The sequence below is a fragment of the Quercus suber genome, unplaced genomic scaffold (genome assembly GCF_002906115.3).
Source record: "Quercus suber isolate HL8 unplaced genomic scaffold, Cork oak 2.0 scaffold_53, whole genome shotgun sequence".
Taxonomy (NCBI): Eukaryota; Viridiplantae; Streptophyta; class Magnoliopsida; order Fagales; family Fagaceae; genus Quercus; species Quercus suber.
The window spans coordinates 216,187-235,976 of NW_027069518.1; the positions used below are offsets into that span (position 1 = coordinate 216,187).

At 30.9% G+C, this 19,790-nt stretch overlaps 1 protein-coding gene across 3 annotated transcripts; it reads right to left on the reverse strand.

The window, feature by feature from the left end:
• Positions 1 to 3,577: 3,577 nt before the first annotated feature.
• LOC111992349 (BTB/POZ domain-containing protein At3g05675) lies at positions 3,578 to 8,682 on the reverse strand. 3 transcript variants are annotated; one of them, XM_024024211.2, is made up of 3 exons: positions 8,518 to 8,682; positions 5,231 to 5,359; positions 3,578 to 5,057 (listed from the first exon to the last, which is right to left on the reverse strand). In XM_024024211.2, exon 3 carries the CDS (start codon positions 4,985 to 4,987, stop codon positions 3,692 to 3,694), a length of 1,296 nt encoding a protein of 431 aa, XP_023879979.2. In that variant the 5' UTR covers positions 4,988 to 5,057; positions 5,231 to 5,359; positions 8,518 to 8,682; the 3' UTR covers positions 3,578 to 3,691. The 3 variants fall into 3 exon arrangements, with proteins under 3 accessions (XP_023879979.2, XP_023879978.2, XP_023879977.2); XM_024024210.2 differs by lacking the exon at positions 5,231 to 5,359 and adding an exon at positions 7,912 to 7,985; XM_024024209.2 differs by lacking the exon at positions 5,231 to 5,359.
• Positions 8,683 to 19,790: the final 11,108 nt, after the last annotated feature.

The window sequence follows — 19,790 nt, forward strand, 5'->3', positions numbered from 1 at the left end:
GCCTAACTCACATTGCTTGGCTCATCCCTCTTTGGAAAGTACGCCTTAGCTGAATGGACCGAAGGCGAAAGATTTGGGAGTCACCACCTATTTTAGATCTTGGAACAAAATTGAGCCTTTTGGGCCACTTACTTACATGGATAGGTCTACATACTAGATTATGGGCTCAGAGTTTGGGTACGGCTTGGGCAGGTATTAAGCACCCAAGACCGCTCGGCTTGTGGTTAGCCTCCATTATGTGTTGCTAGGCCATATTTAATTAAAGAGTTTATTAAGAGAGTCATAATCCTTAACCTAACATACATCATGCACTTAATTAAAAGGATACACACAACATGTTAAAGATCACACAATAATTGAAAAGGAAACATATTAAAACCACAATCGAACATATACTAAAAAAGAAAAGATAACAATTAAATAAACACAAGAGGAAAAATATCGCAAAAAAATTAAAAATGGCAAAAACACTATAATAAACATGAAAAACAAATAAACACAATTAAATAACTTAAAACAAAGAATTCAAAGTCAAACATACCATAACCATATATGAAAAATAATTAATTAAATAAATAAAGAAATTCTACCTAAATTTGGGTTCGGGCTGTGTATGCATACTTAACCATATATATGCATGTTCGAAAACATGCGTGTGTGTACTCAAGTATGCATACACATCCTCAACACACAATCTGTAAAAATAAAATTTTAGATTGAATCAGTTGCATACTTGAGTTTAAATCAAAGAGATTAACAAGATAAACAATAGAATAAATAAATAATTACATCGTGGTTAGGTTAATATGTATCAAATAAATATAACAACAATCAAATAAAACACATGTAAATAATCAAACTAACATCAAAACAAAGAACATGTTAATATAACATAAAAACTAAATAAAACCACATAAGCACTAGGAATAGACTATGTCAACCCAAAACTAGAATGAAACAAATATAACAATTATAAAGAAACCATATCAAGAACTCACAAAGCATATTAAGCAAAGGAGGAGTTCATGGAAAGAACATTCACCTTGCTTAGGATCATAAGTTTGAGGTTTCTAATTGACCCTTCAGTGCCTACAATATTGAAATTAGAATGAGATAACAAGATAATTAAAAAACACAATAGTTTTTAGGAATCAAAACTCAAGAAAAACTTTAATTGCAAAGGGTTTTGAAAACAAATAAGAAAAACTAGTTTCTACCTTAGTTCAATGCTAGAAAGAGGTTTTGAAAAACTTAAAAAAAAAAAAAAAAAAAAAAGAAAAAAAAGAGGTGCTAGTTGATGTGTGTGAGTTTGGAAAAGAGAGAATAGGGTTTAGAAAATATGGAAGCACAAAAATAAACTCTCTCTAGCTAGGGTTTGGATTGGAGACATAAGGTGGGTGTTTATATGTTAAAACTAGGTTTTTCAAAGCTTTTAAGAGGCATTTGGACGTTTCCAAGGGTCTAGGATCTGGTTCCCATCAAAGAATGATATTTTAGAGCCCAAAACTCAAGTTTTGAAGGTTTAGGAACGAGCTTGCGTACGTAGGTTCGAGGCATGCATACGCATACTTAACCCCATGCATACCAAAAACCCTAATTTCGACTACACTTTTTGTCCAATTTCAAATGGTCATAACCCACTAAATATAAATCCAAATCATGCAAAATTTATGTTTAAATTAAAGCCCATGATTTCTACTTTCCAATAAAACAAATCTCACTCAAATATTCTTTGTGGAGCAAAAGTTGTGGTCATAATAGTGAGAAATTGTCATTTTCAACATCGTTTTCAAGGAGCGATTTGAGCACTTTTGAATTATGATTATTTCCGAACTAATGTGAACTCTTTAATTACCTTTGGTTGATGTATGTTAAGCTCATCATTGGGGCCGGGGAACAAAGGTTATTAACAAGTATAAAATGAGATATCTACACTGTCACTACAAAAATCTGGTTCAAAACATGTCTTCCATGTGTTGTAGTGCTATCTAATTCCAGGTTACTTTTACTTATTAATTGTTAAAACTTTATCAATGTTTATCTATTTTTATATTTTAACATTTATGTTTATGCTTTGTGTTAATATCTTAGTATGCGAAATTCCTCCCATATCCTTTAAATAATATAATTTAAGGTTCCTGTGAACTTTCTCTTAGAATTCCTCCTATATCTTTTTAGATCATAGATAATATTTGACTAAATTAGATCTATCAATCCAAATTCCTATGTAAGTTTATCTTTACTTAAATTCTTTTTCATTTTTTTTTAAATGTTGAAATTTGGATTGATTTTCGTTAATGAATTGGGAGTTTGGCTTGTCAAATTTTTTAATTACTAAATTTATTATTTTTTTCATGTATAATATTAATATATGTGTTCTTAAAGGCTAAAGCATAATATAATTAGAGACATTACTCAAGTTGTATAAGTTAGGGTGTTAACCATTTAAATAAAATTAATACTGAAACAAATGATTTAAATATAAAATAAGACTTAAAAGTGAAAATTCTTTTAGGTGTACAAATACAATTGATTTTTTAATTTTAAGTTTGGGATAAATTATCTTAATATAACCTTATTTATGCAAGTATTAGAAAAGATTTAATTGCTTGAGTTCAAATAACCATTCTCACTAATAAATAAGGAATTATAAGAATTAAAAAAAAAAATTAGAAAAGTTTTTATTGATCATTTTAATTAGAGATATTATATATAAGGACAAATATACAAAATTATGCATTTTATATGATAATTTAGAGCACCCACAGTAGATGTGGGATATGTGTCAAATGCTAAATATTTGGCACATATCCCACACCAAACACCAAAAACTCACTTCATCAGATGTGGCAAATCTTAAAAATTTTGCCACATGTGAACAGTACCGTTGCAAATTTGCAACGGTACGGACGAAATGTGGTATAATTTTTATTGTTTTTTTATTCTGTTTTCTCTCTCCTCTCTCTTCAGTTTATTTTTATTGGGTTAGATATATTATTTTATTGTGTTGTTTATATTATTTTAATGTGTAATAAATATTATTTTAATGTATAGAATTAAATGATAAAACATCTGATAAATGGGATGTTGTAAAATGATGTGGTAAAATAATAAAGTAGGTCTTTGGCGTGGCAAAATGGCATTTTTTTTTGCAACATCTGATGTGAATGCTCTTAGTGCATTTAGTTAGAAACCAGTTCTAAAGTTAAGTAATAATAACTCATTTAGTTATTATTTCTCCAAAAAGAAGTATACAAAGAGAATTCATGACTAAAACCATGTGACGCATGAGACTTTCACTCTTAAAGCTGGTTAGTGTGCTTACATACACTATAGTCTTTAGGATGAAACATTCAATTAGAATTCCAATCCCAAACAATATATGTTCTAGTTGTTTAAATGCTATTAGACCATTTTGCAAGTTCAGATCGATTTTCTTATTTGTTTGGTATGATCCACCAAAATGAACCTACCTGGGCAATGATCATCTATTAATTATGCCCACTATTTAATAATATGTTGGGAGTATGAGTATGTTAGCCTTGTTAGGTGCATGGAAACTACAAGGAAATGAAACTTAAAGCAACATCAACAAAAAATAGAGCTTAATTCCATCAAAATACATGACTGAAATCGTCACAGAACATCCCAGCTGAGAAAATAATTATAATACAAAATGCAGAGAGAGAACTCAGAGGCTGACAGTGGCATTGTTAACACTGTCTAAGCCCTGCACTAATCTTCTCTTTGCAGACTTGGTTCTGTAACACCAGACCTCAAATGCCTCAGTCAAATCAGGAAACCGAAGTTGCTCGGTTTTCATCCAGTCTGCCAGAATATCAGCCTGATCATTTGATGGCAATGACAGTATCAACGAGACTATTGCCCCCTCAATGCTCTGGCAAAGGTCTTCAGTCATCATGTAAGGAAATTCTGTATCCTCATTACCCTTTGAATCCAAGATGGGTTTTATCTTTCTTATATAAGGGAGCCATGTCTTTAGCAACTGCACCCGACATGGTGCTGGAAGAATCACATTGCCATAGCCAACTGCTTCCAAGACTTTTCCGGTCACTTGTATCAACTTTACTTTCAAACCCCACATAACACAAGCAAGTTTCTCATCTTCAATGATCCCTAAAACACTCACAGAGATTTCAGCCCACTTGAACACAAAGTCCTTCATTAAATCCATCTTGGGAAGTATGTTACACATCCATTCAATATCGGATAAGGTCTGCAAAATTTTATCCTCTGCTGTATCACATACAAGGTTGGACCCCAAAAGGAGTGATGATAACTCGTTCTCAAATGATGAACAAATGTTGGAAAGACCAATTCTTACCACCGATTTTACTTCATCATCAGCTGTAATTAATGGCATATCTTCATCTTCCCCCAGCATGAATTCAACTTGTTCTTGAGCAGAAGTCTTGAGCTCATCTCCAAATGGAGGACATGGCCTGCCAATGGACATGGCAAAGCGAACTGCAGAAACAAAAACATTTTTTGTGGCACTTGCATCTACAGGTTGGATCCTGGCTAATATGGGCGTGGCCATTGGACCCAGTTTAGCAACTGCTTTTAAAATTAGTTCCTCTTCCTTGTCGTCCCAAGGAACAGCCTCCAAGTACCGGGTACAGCTCTGTGTGATATCTTCACAATGTATAGCAATGGCTGTTTGAAGAATACCAACAGCAGATTTAACAGAACCCAACGACTCCAGAATTGAGTCTACAGGGAGATAAAGCAACCTCAAAAGTTCAACATAATCATCATAGTCAAACTCTGAGCAGTGAATCTCAATGCAAGTACTAGAGTTTGGAAGGGAGACCCGACTGGCAAAGAACTTGCTTCTATTTATGAGAATGGCAGAGTGGGAGTAGAACCATTCCGGTCTTCCTTCTCTATTTTTCAACCGTATAATAATGTCACTAGTGTTCCGATCACCAAGTATGCAAGTCTTGGCTACTTTGGCTGTGTCCATGTGTGAAGAAGATGACAGCCAAATTCATACTTCATGAAATCTGAAGAACAAATCTTGCATTGAAGTGCAACTGTACATTGTAAAAAGATAGTAGTCAATCCACACAATTCCATATCTTTGAAAAATATGATTATCTTCCATAAAAGTATGACAAGTTTGATTCTTTAAACAATAATTTTGTTCTGATATATATTTAGTAATGTGAAGAATAGAATAAAATTACATCCAATGGCAAATTCATACACATAAAGATGGCAACACTAGAACAAACATAGCTCTCATTGTGCATATCTCCATGGGCACGACAACAAGTCTCTCTACTAAATGTGAGTCACAAAAGGTCCTGCATTTGGGATAATGTACCTATGTTCCCTGCATGTATAAGTATGTATTGAAACACATAAACTCAGGGCTACCTCAAGCAGGCTAATAATTAATCTTGGTAGATAGAAAACTATCATAAATTTTTCATATTGCATTCCTTTGGTGTTATGCCTCCATACTAAAATGCTACTTAGCTGAATCATTTCCACATCCACAAAGGCAGAAATACAACCCTTGCAATTTCAAAGGAAAGCTAGTGATTTGCCAATAAATTCATCATATTGCAACCACCACAGTGCAATCCTAAAGGGTTGTAAATTGCATAGAGGGCGTTTGGCCTCTGCGTTTTCAGTGTGCGTCCACGTTTGAGTTTTTCATTTTTTTTTTTTTTCTTTTTTCCCGGCCAGTGAACAGTAAAATCACATGATTTTACTGTTTAGAGACAAAAAACACTGTTTAGAACTGTTCACAGCACTGTTCACGCACTAAAAAATATTAAAAATAGGTCCCACGGTACTATTTACACATTTAAAAATTATTTTGCTACAGTGTTTTCAGTTTTCAGTTTTCAGTTTCAGCAACAATAAGTTCAATCCAAACGGACCCATAACTTACAAGAACATCTGGATGTATGATGTGCTTGCTAAAGATAACCAACTTCCCTATGTTACTGACACAAACGCTATCATTATCATGTTAAAATTTCACTTTGCACACCACTCTGGTGTTAACCAAATGGACCCATGTATTGAAGCTATATTTCTAACAACACTGTCAATCTGATTGAGGTTTAAAAAAAAATAAAAAAAAAAAGATACAAGAATTGAACTTATGGCGTCTGTTTCATAATAATTGTTCTATATCATTAGCCCAAGACAAAAATGGATTCCTTTTTGGTTTAGGAAAGATTCAACCACAAGGGACTTTCCAAGGTAAGCTATTTCCACCCACAATTGAAGTTAATACTCTACAAGGTGTACTCTATGGAGTAACCAATATCTGAATTCTTGCACAGTGCATCCATATTATAGCAAGCTCACGCATCAATATTTTTATATTTAAAGGATCTTGCATAAACCAAAAACCAATCCACGTCTTGGCACGATGGTAAAGAACATAAAGCAAACCCCATAAGTCCAAATCCTATCATACCAATCCAAAAAATAATAATCTCATTCTTTAAAAGTAAAATTTTTGAAATTGATTACTTGTTAAATGAGCAGTGAAGAAATCAATCCATGATTTCTTTATTAAAAAAAGAATTATTCTCAATCTGCTAATGAATATGAAATTATGTGTGATTGGGTATATGCCAATGTCTTTATAGAATAGTTATCCTTTATATTATACTCTCTCTATCTGTCTCACAGGTGCACCTAGTATCATCAGCAATTAGAAACTACTCATATAATTAGTTGAACCTTGAAGAGAATGCTCAAGGCCTACCTCAGAAAGAAGCTAACTCGTAGTATATAATCTATTAATGCTCTTAACACTGAATGAACCTCATTATATCACTTTTAGTCACTTTCTGCACAGCATACCATTCTACCATCCCTAGCAAATTCAGTTACTTTTATCAGAAAATTGTCAGAAATATTTCCATTTCGGAATCCAAAACTTAACAAAATCATCCTAAACCATATCCAACCACTAATTTGCCACCCTTTCCCAATTCAACTACAAGCTTACTATATCCAAAATTCAGCTCAACAAAGAGCAAAGCTCTAAGCCTCCAACCCATATTTCTGCTTATCAAAAAAACTATAAAAATAAAAATAAAAAGGCTCCAAAAGAAAGTGTGCCCTAACCCCTAAACAAGTTTAGTTACTTTTATCACAAAATTGCCGGAATTATTTCCATTTTAGCATCTAAAAATTAACAACGCTAGTCTGAACCATGTCCAACCACTAATTTTTAATCCTTTCCCAATTCAATAGAAACTTACATATCCAAAATTCAGCTCAACACAGAGTTAAGCTCCAACACAGAGCGTGCCGTAACCTCTATTCAAAATTCAGTTACATTTTTTTTCTTCAGAATAAGTTACAATTATCAGTTATTTTTATCACAAACTTGTCAAAAAGTTCCCATTTTAGTATCTAAAAATTAACAACAGTATCCTGAACCATACCCACCTACAAATTTTTCATTCTTTCCCAGTTAAACTAAACACTTATATAAAAAATTCAGCTAAACGCATTGCTAAGGTCCAATACAAAGCATGCCTTAACCTCTATACAAATTCAGTTACTTTAATCACAAAATTATCAGGAATATTCCCATTTCATCCAAAAACTAACGGGATTACCATGAACCATGTGCAACCACTAAATTTTGCAGTTTCCCAATGCCACTGAAAGCTTACTAAATCCAAAATTCAGCTCAATACAAATCTCCATCCGAAATGGATTCAATCAATACTTCAGATTAAATATTACAAATCTAATATGTATTTCAAATCACGAGGCACCATGTAAACCGTTAAATACAAGAAAATAGAATCTTAACCGTGAAATGAATTGACGATCCTATACAAATTCGGTTTACTTTCATCACAAAATCATTATAAACCAAGTGCAAGTACTAATTTTTCAAACCTTCTCCAATTTTGCTAAAAGCTTTCACTGTACATGTCAAAATTTTCAGCTCTACACAGACCTAAGCTCCTAACCTATACAAAAATTAACAAAAATATCCCCAAATTAACGAACCAAAAAACAATTTCCAAATTATGCTGAAAACGATAAAATCAAATCCATGGCTCAACTAATTAGCTCATCTAATCCCCCAAATCACAAAACTAATACAAAAAACAATAATCCAAGAAGAGAATGAGAATGGAGGTGGTCCACACCAAGAGATGCAAACCCATAATTCCAAATCCTATCATACCAATCCAAAAAACAATAATCTTATTCTTTAAATTTTTTTTTTTTTAAATAGATTACTTGTTAAATGGCAGTGAAGAAATCAACCCATGATTTTTTTTTATTAAAAAAAAATATAATTCTCAATCTGCTAATGAATATGAAATTTATCTGTGTGATTGGGTATATGCCAAAAATTCAAAATTGTACGAAAAAAAAAAAAAAAACATAAACCCATTTTTACAATATTCCTGGAGTGCAAAAATTAATACAATTTGTGGGCATTCATGAAGAGAAAAAATTTCCAAATGGGCAATCTGTGAAAAAGCTACTAACCTTGTAAAAGCAAAGAACGAATAGGTCTAACCGTAGAACGATAATTCTACCACTTAGAAGTGATTTTAGAGCAGGAATGAAAAAAATAAAGTACACATTTGAAACCCAGAGATGTTTGGGACTCTTTGAGTTCAACTTGCCTTTCTGAGAAACATGAAAAGCCTTTGCTAAAAAAGAAAAAACAGAAACATGAAAAGCCAAAAGTTCCAAATGACAGATATGACCTTCTGCTACATGCAAAATTATGGTTATTTTTTGCATTACCATGTGGATTATGACTAAGTTCTAAGGGCATTTTTGTGCAACAGGACAGTGATTGGTTGAGACATTACCCTAAAATGGGTGACAAATGATTGGTTGAGACAACTGTTATTGTGTTTTACTAGGTACTCATGCTTGCTTTTTTATCTTAAATGGGCAAGGTTAATAGTCCTTTTTTTTTTTTTTTTTTCTTTTTTTTTTTTGATACAAGGTTAATAGCCAACACCTAGATCCTAATAGGGGTGAGTGTGCAAATTTTAGGAAAATACTAAATTTATTATTAGAGAAATGATATGTCTACAATATTTTTACAATATTTTTATAACAAATCTTAAATGGTAGGTTGTTACTGGTTGTTATTGTTGGGGCAAAAAGTAATCTTAGTGTTAGTTTCAAATTTGAATTAATAATAACTAACCACCTGTAATTTGTTGTAAAATTGTTATAGACGTAGCATCTCTCTTTATTATTATAAATTAAGATGGTAATAAATATGGTTAGTATCAAATCAAAAACACAATAACTAAAGAGCAAATTTGAATACAGTTCATTAATTATAACACCTTAGATTCAAACATATAATTTTATTGATCATTAAAGCACATATAATGTTTTCTTTTTCAACAACAATTAAATTCAATACTATTATCCTTTTCCATTAAATTGGGGAACCTAACCTTTTGCAAATAAAATTATATTTAAGTGTTACCCAAAAATAAGTGGTAAAAATTCAATTTAGTCCTTTCACTTTTATTTCAATTGTCAAATTAATTCTAAAAGTTTAATTTTTGTCAATTTAGTCTCATATTTTATGAAAATGGATTAAGTTTTTCCTTCTATTTAAAATTATTAAAAAATAAAACTATTTAATCAATTTTCAAACATTCTTGTTTTAATATCAAATTGATATGATAATGAATATGATTGGTGTGACATCAATAATATAATAAATTTTTAAAAAAAAATAGCACATCAATTTGTGGGGCTTATATGATAAAATTTATAATAATGATAATTCAGTTCTAAATTTTATAAAAAACTTCATCCTTCATGTCATAAACTTGTATTGACTTTCTCCTATTTACATACATGAAAGAAAAAAGAAAAAAAAGAAAAGAAAAAAAAAAACACAGTCCCCCTTTTGTTATGTTATTTATTTTATTTTATTTTATTTTGTAATATTATGTTATTGAGTTTATAGAGTAAAATAAGTTTCTTAACCCAAAGGGAAAGATACTGTGAATAAAGTGAATCAAAAGTTGGATTGGGGATAGGCAACTTTTATTGCTTTTATGGGAAATTCATTTCGATTTTGCTAACAGTGAGGATGAAGAAAGTACAAAATGGTTGCAACTTTTCTTTCTTTTTTAATGCAAGTTGCACAAGTTGTGTGTATTTGCCGTGTTTTTAATATAAATTGAAGGAGATATCAAGATGCGTGGCGACAATTAATAGAATACTAATCCAAGTTGTGTCAAATGATCATTCTGTGTGCTTACTTTACAGGGATTCCGTACATACAAATGGAAATTTGTGGGCATCAGCAAATAATAATTATATCCTCAGCTGCTCTAGATTCGATTGCCAAGATATTTATTACTTTGCTGTCAATAGTACCCTCTTTTGCTGCGATTTTGTCTTTGCTCCAAGATATGTGAATTTATTTTGCCTATAATTTGGCTTGTTGGATTGCCTTTTGTTAGTGAGATGATCTGAATCGCATATATCATCTATTTATTTCCTTCTCTCTTGGTTTTTGTCACAGAGGTTAGAGACGGATCAAATCTCTCTTCTTCTTCCAATTATATCCTATACCTATAGCATATGCTTGGAATTTCTGCCAAATAAGAGAAACAAAATGAAAATGAAAAACAAAAAATGTCAAAAGGGGGCAATTGAAGAGTGTTAGGCTCTTCACATAGGCACATTCCATGACATTTGCTTCTAATGAATTTTAAGTTTATTGATGTAATTAATGATTGGAAATTTTAGTTGAAGTTTGTATTTCAAGTTTCTGCTCAAAGTGCTGATTTTAGAATCTCACTTGACGTTCACCAAGCAAAGATGAAGCTGCGCTCAAGCATAAAAAAAGTCCGTTCGAACGAATCATTAAAATTTGGGAAGCTCACTTGACCCTTACTTGAGGGCGATTGTGAAAAATTTAATTACGAATCTATTTTTGAATCCTTTTATATTAGGTTCTATGTCGTCACTTAACCTTATGTGTGCATCTACGTAAACTGTATTTTGCATGATTTTTAAATAGAGAAAAAGAGGTCACAACCTATGCTATTCAAAGAGAGAATCTTATACCTTTTCTCCTTGCACTTCATAGAAAAATTCTTGACTTTTGTCCACTCATCTTGTGAATCCAAAGAAAGTGTTTAATTGTGTAATACCACAGAGCTTTACTCTAGTGAGGTTCTTTGTAGAAGAAATCTTCAAAGAGATGCCTTAGGGTGAGTCATAGATTCTAGTTCGTGTGGAGGAAATCTTTACAGAAGTATTGGGATTACAATAGTGGGGAAACAATTGGATTTTTTGCGAAGGTTGCATAGAGGAACTAGGCCAAGAGTTTGTGAGTCTTGACTATTTGTAACTATTCCATTATAGTGGATTTTCTATGGACTTGTTTGTGTCCCCGAAGTGGTTTTTTCTTTGAAGAGATTCTTCACCAATGTTCCACTTCATCTTCAAATCATGTATTTATTGTTTTTATATGTTTTATTATTTGGTGCATGCTGTACAATGGTAAAATATAATTATAATATGAATCACTTAATTGAAATAAATCAATAATTAATAAATATTTAACCATGTATTTAACAAATGGGTTTAATTTTTTTTTTAAAAAAATTAATTGTTGTCTGAGTATTTATAACACATAATAATGGCAGTTGATACATATTGGCAAAAGAGAACCAAAATGTCCAATTTTTCAATGCTATAAATCACATTATTAGAGTTATATATTTCAAAGACAATGAGTTTGAGTTAGTCACGGCTCTTTCTTGGTAAAGAAAAAAAATTGTCAAATGAGGCCACCAGTTTAGTTTTCTTAGTTGGGCACTTGGGCACAATCATAATAATACCCTAACTACTCCTTCGTTAAGATCTCACACCACATCGCTGATGAGATAATTGAACAGTCTACAGTTTGAGTTTGAGGTGCCACAACACACTATTAGTGGGAGAACTCAAATCTATGCCTTGGAGCATGTTGGTTCAAACCCTTCCATTAGTTTGAAGTGTATTTTGTCTTTCTTTTTTTGAATTCATGTTACATTTTTATATATCCATACGATGATAATCACAAAAATTATCTCCTTTGTTATGCTGAAATTTTATAGAAAAACATATGAAGTTTATGGTTTAAGAGTATGCACCATAAAGGTTATGTAATTACTAATTATGCACCATAAAGGCTATAGAAAGTTTATGGGCCCATTTAGAGTATAAAATGTTTCAAGGTATATGATTATAGAAAGTTTATGGGCCCATTAGAGTCTTCTAGTCTAGTAAACAAGGTTACCCAATTGTTAAGATGATATTTTCGGCCCGATGTACTCCATTTTAGTAATAATAATCCAACTGTTTTTACCGAAGAGTTTTGTTGCCAGAGGCCCATAGGAAGCCCATGAAAAAAAACGCCCAACGCGAAGAATCTATCAAGTATCCAAATTAGTTCACGCAAGCCCACCAGTAGAAGCGTTCACCTCCCTAAGCCCAATAGCTTAAGAATATCTAAATTGTCAAAAGCCCATATACCACCTAATTATAAGTTATAGCTCAGCCTCAGCATATGCTTAGCCTCCTTGCTTGGTCTTGATTTCATTTGCAAATAGCATCATCAACTGCATTAACAAGAGTTTAGCTTTTAATATTAATCCATTGATTTGAATGTTTTCCTTACTAATATGTCTTGAATTTTTATAATGTGATTTCAGGAATTATGGAACTTTTGCAATTTTTCAGTCTAGTCGGAGTAAGACACGTGAAGGGAATGAAATAAAGCAGCACATGGTCTTGCATAACATGCCCAGTTTATTGATGATTTTGTTACCAGGATGGAGAAAACTCCACCCATCATAGATTCTACAAATTATTCATATGTAATTCAGTTTTTTTTCACTCATGAAATAAAATAAAATGACTGATATATCTTGAATATATCTACAATATACCTTGAATTTTGATTTAAGTTATGGTTTGGGAGATATACATATAATAGTGGTGACTGGTGATTTCACTTTCACAATGCAGATGATAGGAAATGCAATACAAACATCAAGTCATTTCCTTAATTTCCCTCTTGTTTCTAAGTGGCCACAAGGTATTTCTGATTGGATATCAAGGATATTGAGATTATAAGCAATAGTTTTTAATCTAGTGATTTGTCTATATGCATGCATAACTCTATATCATAAACTAAACCTACAGGCAAATCATACCTGTGGCTGTAAGGAGTAAGAATATTATCTTCATTAAGTGTCTCCACTAGGAAATCCAAAATTAGAGAGGATCCAAAATTAAAAAGGATTTTGGAAAATTTTATGGGCCACTTTCCCTAATTGAAGGTACATCTACCAAGTACAGAGTACTCATATTTTTTAATGTTTGTACGCTACATAATATATATATATATATATACCCTTTTTAATAGATTCGATAAGAGTTGAACATATGATGTCCGTTTTATTATAATTATTTTCCATTATTAAATCAAAACATCAATAGTTTTCCTTTTAGTGTAGACATAAAATTCAATCCTAATTCCTTTATTCAACAACAACAAAAAATTATTTTATCAATTGAACTAATTAGGAATACACTTGAATTTCAATTATGAACCAAAAAATTATTGAAGTGTGCATAAGCCAAGTACAGAGTACTTATATTTTTTAATGTTTATACACTACATAATATATATATATATATACCCTTTTCAATAGATTTGATAAGAGTTAAACATATGATATTCGTTTTATTATAATTATTCTCCATTATTAAAGCAAGACATCAATGGTTTTCGTTTTAGTATAGACATAAAATTCAATCCTAATTCTTTTATTCAACAACAACAAAAAATTATTTTATCAATTGAGCTAATTAGGAATACACTTGAGTTTCAATTATGAACCAAAAAATTATTGAAGTGTGCATTAGCCAAGTACAGAATACTCATATTTTTTAATGTTTATACACTACATAATATATATATACCCTTTTTAATAGATTTGATAAGAGTTAAACATATGATATTCGTTTTATTATAATTATTCTCCATTATTAAAGCAAGACATCAATGGTTTTCGTTTTAGTGTAGACATAAAATTCAATCCTAATTCTTTTATTCAACAACAACAAAAAATTATTTTATCAATTGAGCTAATTAGGAATACACTTGAGTTTCAATTATGAACCAAAAAATTATTGAAGTGTGCATTAGCCAAGTACAGAATACTCATATTTTTTAATGTTTATACACTACATAATATATATATACCCTTTTTAATAGATTTGCATAAGGTTTTGGCATAGAAACATAAAACATTTTATCAATTATTTTAATCTTATATTAGATTATATAAGTGGCTTATGCTATTTGCGCATGTAACTTGTTGTCAATGCTTAGTTTGACTATTATTTCAATGTATATATAGTAAAAAGAAGCAAAAAATTATAAACCCCAAAAAATGCCAACACTAACAACAATTAAGTTTTAGTTCCAAAACTCTTGAGTTGATTATGGATTATCAATAGACTAATCAAGCTCAGCCACCTATGTTTTTATTTATTTATTTATTTATGTCATTCTATGTCATGTTCAAATTATGTTATATGTTCACTTCCTTAGTTGATATGTCCATTTTTTTTTTTTTTTTTGTTTTCTTAACTTGAATAAACTAATTCTTTTTTATTAGTGTATCAATCGCTCTTTTAAGCACATGACCAATCTATTCAAACACACTCACTTATATTTTCATCAATAAGACCATCTTAATTTTAAAAATAATTAAAAAAAAAACACATATAAAAGATGTAAAAAAAATATTCTTTGTTAAAAAAATAATAATAAAAATGTTAATGCCTGGGATACTTATCAAACCACCAATGAATTAATAATTGTTCAGATCCAACCTAATTTTATCGATCCACTTGATTTCAGCTGGATGCAAATCACAGATCAAGGCATCTTCATGCCCCATGCCTCACTATAGTGCTTGTGGTCTATAATTGTCCAAGTTTCCAAGATTAAGATATTAAAAAGATAGATGAAAAAAGAGAAAGAAAGAAAGAAATTTGGACCGTAGAATGAAGATGGCATCATGAATTAGAATAATACTAATTAGCGGTGTGCAAAAACAATTCTATCATATTAGAATGAGATTATTTTTATTGACTTATTAGGTTAAAAAAAATATAAAAAGTACAACTTTATAAGAAGAAGAAGAAAAAAAAAGTGAACCTTTGAAAGGTTATGGGGGTGTTTGGTAGAGTAGTTTGAAAATTGTTGTTTATTGTTTTTTGAAATACGTGTGGGTGAAAAAGTGTGTTGAAATGCGTGAAATGCTGTTTAAAAACTAAAAAATGTTGTTTAAAATGGCAAACCAAACGGGGCCTATATATGACAAAAAATAAAAAAAAAATAAAGGTTAAGCATAAGCTATTGGTGCAAATAAGTTAAGATTTTAAACTAAAACGAATACTCTTAAGTCTTGATCTAATCTAATTTTGTTAATACCAACTAATTTAATTTGTAAAAGCTTTAAAATCCTTTAAAGTAGTACCAATTAATAGGATATTTGAACGTTGTACAAAAAATTTGGAAATCCCAATCCAGAAATTGGACTAAGGAAAAATCTAATCCAATTTTTGTAAAAGATTTAGAAAGTAACTTGTCAGCAAGTATGACTTTTTAGTCCATGGGCTAGGAGATTTGAAGTTGGGCAACTTTGTGAAGGGAAGCATATCTAAGAGACTAAGAGCAATCGCATCACTCTGTTTAAAATTTTTTTGTCTATTTTAACATAAGAGTCTACTTTTTCTATTTTAGCATAAGAGTTTACTTTTTTTATTTTACACAACAACTTTTCCAAAAACTCATATCAAATGTCTATTTTACACACTATTCTATTTAAATAATGATTTTTCTTTAAATTTTTATTATTATTTTATCTTTTTAATTTTCTCCTTATCTCTCTATCTTTTTAATTTTCTCTCTATCTCTTAATCTCTCAAACTTAGATTCCCAATCAAATGTCTCTCTCTCTCTCTCTCTCTCTCTCTCTCTCTCTCTCATAGATTTCCTCCTTTATCACAAGCCTGATCTCCTTCACAAGCACTGATCCACCGATCCAGTTTCGTCAACCCAGAAATGCTGATCTCCACCACTGATCCTCAAGCCACCAGCGCCCATTTGTATGTGTTGGTGTGTCAAGTTCACAACAATGTTATCTATCTGTTGGCTTGTTCGTGTGGGTGTGTTTGTCTATCTCTGTGTTGGTTTTTCTTTGTGGGAGAAGAGAAGAAGTCTGAGTTCATTTCAGTGGGAGAAGAGAAAGAGAAAAAAAAAAAGGAGTGAAATTGGGAAATTAATAAAATAATAGAAAACAAAGCTACAATAACTATGTATATATACACAGTTACTGTAGCAAGTTTGAATATTTACAAAGTTATACAAGGTTTGATGCGTGTTTTTTTTTATACTATATTGTGTAAATTTTTGCACTTTTTGTATTTTTAGACCCACTGATGCAATTGCTCTAAGGTAGATTTATCAACAAGACGTTAAAAAACAGCCCATATTACCTAATAATTACTTCATATGAGTTCAAACAACATAGAAATTGTAGAAAAATTCAAGTGAAAATTATATTTTAAACCCTATAGTTTAAGGTTTTATAAATTAAACTCTATAGTCTCAAAAGTAACATACTAAATAATGAGATTTTAAAATATAATCAATTTAAACCTCAACTTATTAAATGTAACGCTTGTATTTGAGATTTAATATAAGTTAAGGGTTTAATTTGTTACTTTTTGAAACTTCAAGATTCAATGTGATACTTTTGAAATATAGGATTTAATCTTTTTATTTTGAAGCAATAAGTTTTAATTTGTTAATTTTTGAAAATTTAGGTTTAATTTATTCTTTTTTAAACTATAATTAATTTGCTACCCACCTAAACTATAATGTTTAAAATGTGATTTTCCAAAATTAGAATGTCATTTACTAGTGCAAAACAGCAAGTACATATAGATTAGGATCCACCATAGTTGTTAGAGTAACCCCATCTTGTCAAAATTCTAACAATTCACGGTTAATGAATGATTAAGATTTTGTGACATATTCAACGTCTTAATGTAGGTACAATTTCTTAAATACTATATCTTAGATTTCACAATAAAATTCAAGCACGAACCTTATTGATTAATGTCGTTCAACTATGTGATAAGATTAAAATCAATTGTATATATATGAACTCCATAAATATTGCTGATTATCATTAAGCTAATATATTAATTGGTTTTTGATGTAACGAGATCTTTAATTGGTTTTTGATGTAACAAGATCTTTAGAGTAACCCCATCTTGTTAAAACTCTAACAATTCACGGTTAATGAATGATTAAGATTTTGTGACATATTCAAAGTCTTAATGTAGGTACAATTTCTTAAATATTATATCTTTGATTTCACAATAAAATTCAAGCATGTATCTTATTGATTAATGTGGTTTAACTATGTGATAAGATTAAAATCAATTGTATGTACTCCATAAATATTGCTCATTATCATTAAGCTAATATATTAATTGGTTTTTGATGTAACAAGATCTTTAAATGTATTTGTATGTAAAACTTCCTCCTATAAACTTAAAGTCCGGTTCTTTCCTCCTATTTTACATGAAACTTTGTAGTTGTGAAATGACTATCACAATAAAATTCAAGCATGTATCTTATTGATTAATGTCATTTAACTATGTGATAAGATTAAAATCAATTGTATGTACTCCATAATTATTGCTCATTATTATTAAGCTAATATATTAATTAGTTTTTGATATAACAAGATCTTTAACTTTTAAAACTCTCTCCTAGAAACTGAGTGTAAAACTTCCTCCTAGAAACTTAGGGCATGTTTGTTTGAAGGTGAAATGGAGTGGATGGAAAACTTTAGAGAGAAAATAAGAAGGAAAACTTTTTTGTTTGGTTAAATGGGGAGGAAGGAAAATAAATAGTGGGGCTCAGGTTTTTTCTCCTCAGACCCACCAAAAAGTTCTCTCCAAAATGGAGAGAAAATTGAAGGGAGAAATTGGGCATCATTTTTGGACAAAAATGTCCATGTGCAATTGCACATGAGCTTCATCCATGTTCCTTTTCTTCACACTTTTTTTTTTCTTCCGGGACGTTGCCCTTTTTTCTTTTTCTTTTTTTCACCTAGACGATGCTTGCCTCTTTTTTTTTTTGGATTTATTGGGCAAGCTTGTCCAGTATCTTTTTTTTTTTTTTTTTTCTTTTGCTTTCTTTTGTGTTTTTTTTTTTTTTTAGATGTGATATTATTTTATGGACATGATTTTTATTTTTTCATAAATTTAGGTGATTGATTTTTTTGGTTGTTTATCATTTTTTTTTGTTTTAATTGGGTATATTTTTTAATAAAGGAATATGTGTAAATTTATACAAATTCATTTTTTTCATCTCTCTATTTTTTCACTCTCAACCAAACAAAAAAGAGAAAAATTAAAATCTTTTATATCTTTCCACTTCCTCATCCTCTTATCATTTTTCTATTTTTTCACTTTTTCATCATTCTAACCAAACGAAGTCCGGTGATTTCCTCTTATTCTACAAGAAATTTTGTATTTGTAAAATAACTGTCACATCAAAAGTGCGTAATAGAAACTAAAATATCGCTAATACAAACCAAAATAATGCTAGTAGTAAATGATTACCCATTAATTATGCTTGATTATTACTTCTATAATATCTTGGAAAGACTTGGCTCGATTCCAAGGTGTCTACTCTCCAATGCACTGAATCCATTAAAAATGACCCATATCACCATCGTTATTACGGCTTACGGGACCAAAGCCTTTTGCCCTTACTAGAAAGAACCAGAATTGTACAGTGTACAAGTAATAATAAGTGTATGCAGCTGTAAAATACACGCAAAGTAGAACAACGGAAAAGGACAAAAACAGAGACACAGACAGAAAACCAAAAAGGCAGCTGCTTACGTCGCATCCCATCATCGTGCCTGACACAGTCATCATTCCACCGAAACTTAATGGCTGACGTGTCTGTTCGAGACCCCAGAGGGGGACCACAATCATCTACGGTGGTCCCTACTACAGTCGAGCCCCTCACCCAATCACACAAAATAAGAAGGAAAAAAAAAAAAGAGCTTCTGAAGTGTTCGGCTAATTGCCCCCTCTATCACCGACATTGGTCTCTCAAAATTACCGCCGTTCGATTCACACGTCAATCAATGTCAGGTAAATGCCACGTGGAAGTCCCTAATTGGAAATATCAACTCTCTCGATTCCCCCGCACCAAAGGTATTGGTCCACAGGTTTTGTGCCTGATAGCTACCCCCAATGACCAGGGGTAGGGGAATTCTCTGTGACTCGCTCCTTTTTTTCTTTTGGATGGAAGTGACTCGCTCTTATATACAATACAAGAATGATACCTATTACCTACTAGTCTAGCAACAAAAAAGAAGAAGAAGAGAATGATACGTTAATTTGACATGATTTACTACTGAATTTGACAAAAATATTACTATAATGTATGAACAAATTATTGCATATTTAAAATCAACTTGCATATTTAAAATCAACTTGTGAATCTACATTAAAACTTTGTGTCTTATTTAATGATGCGAATCCACTAGGATCAATTATAGTATTTAAATTCGGTAATGATAGAATGCTATAGAAGTATTATAAATTTATATTCTTTTTTCTCACATAATTGTAGGTCTCACTAATTAAATTTATTAAGGTGA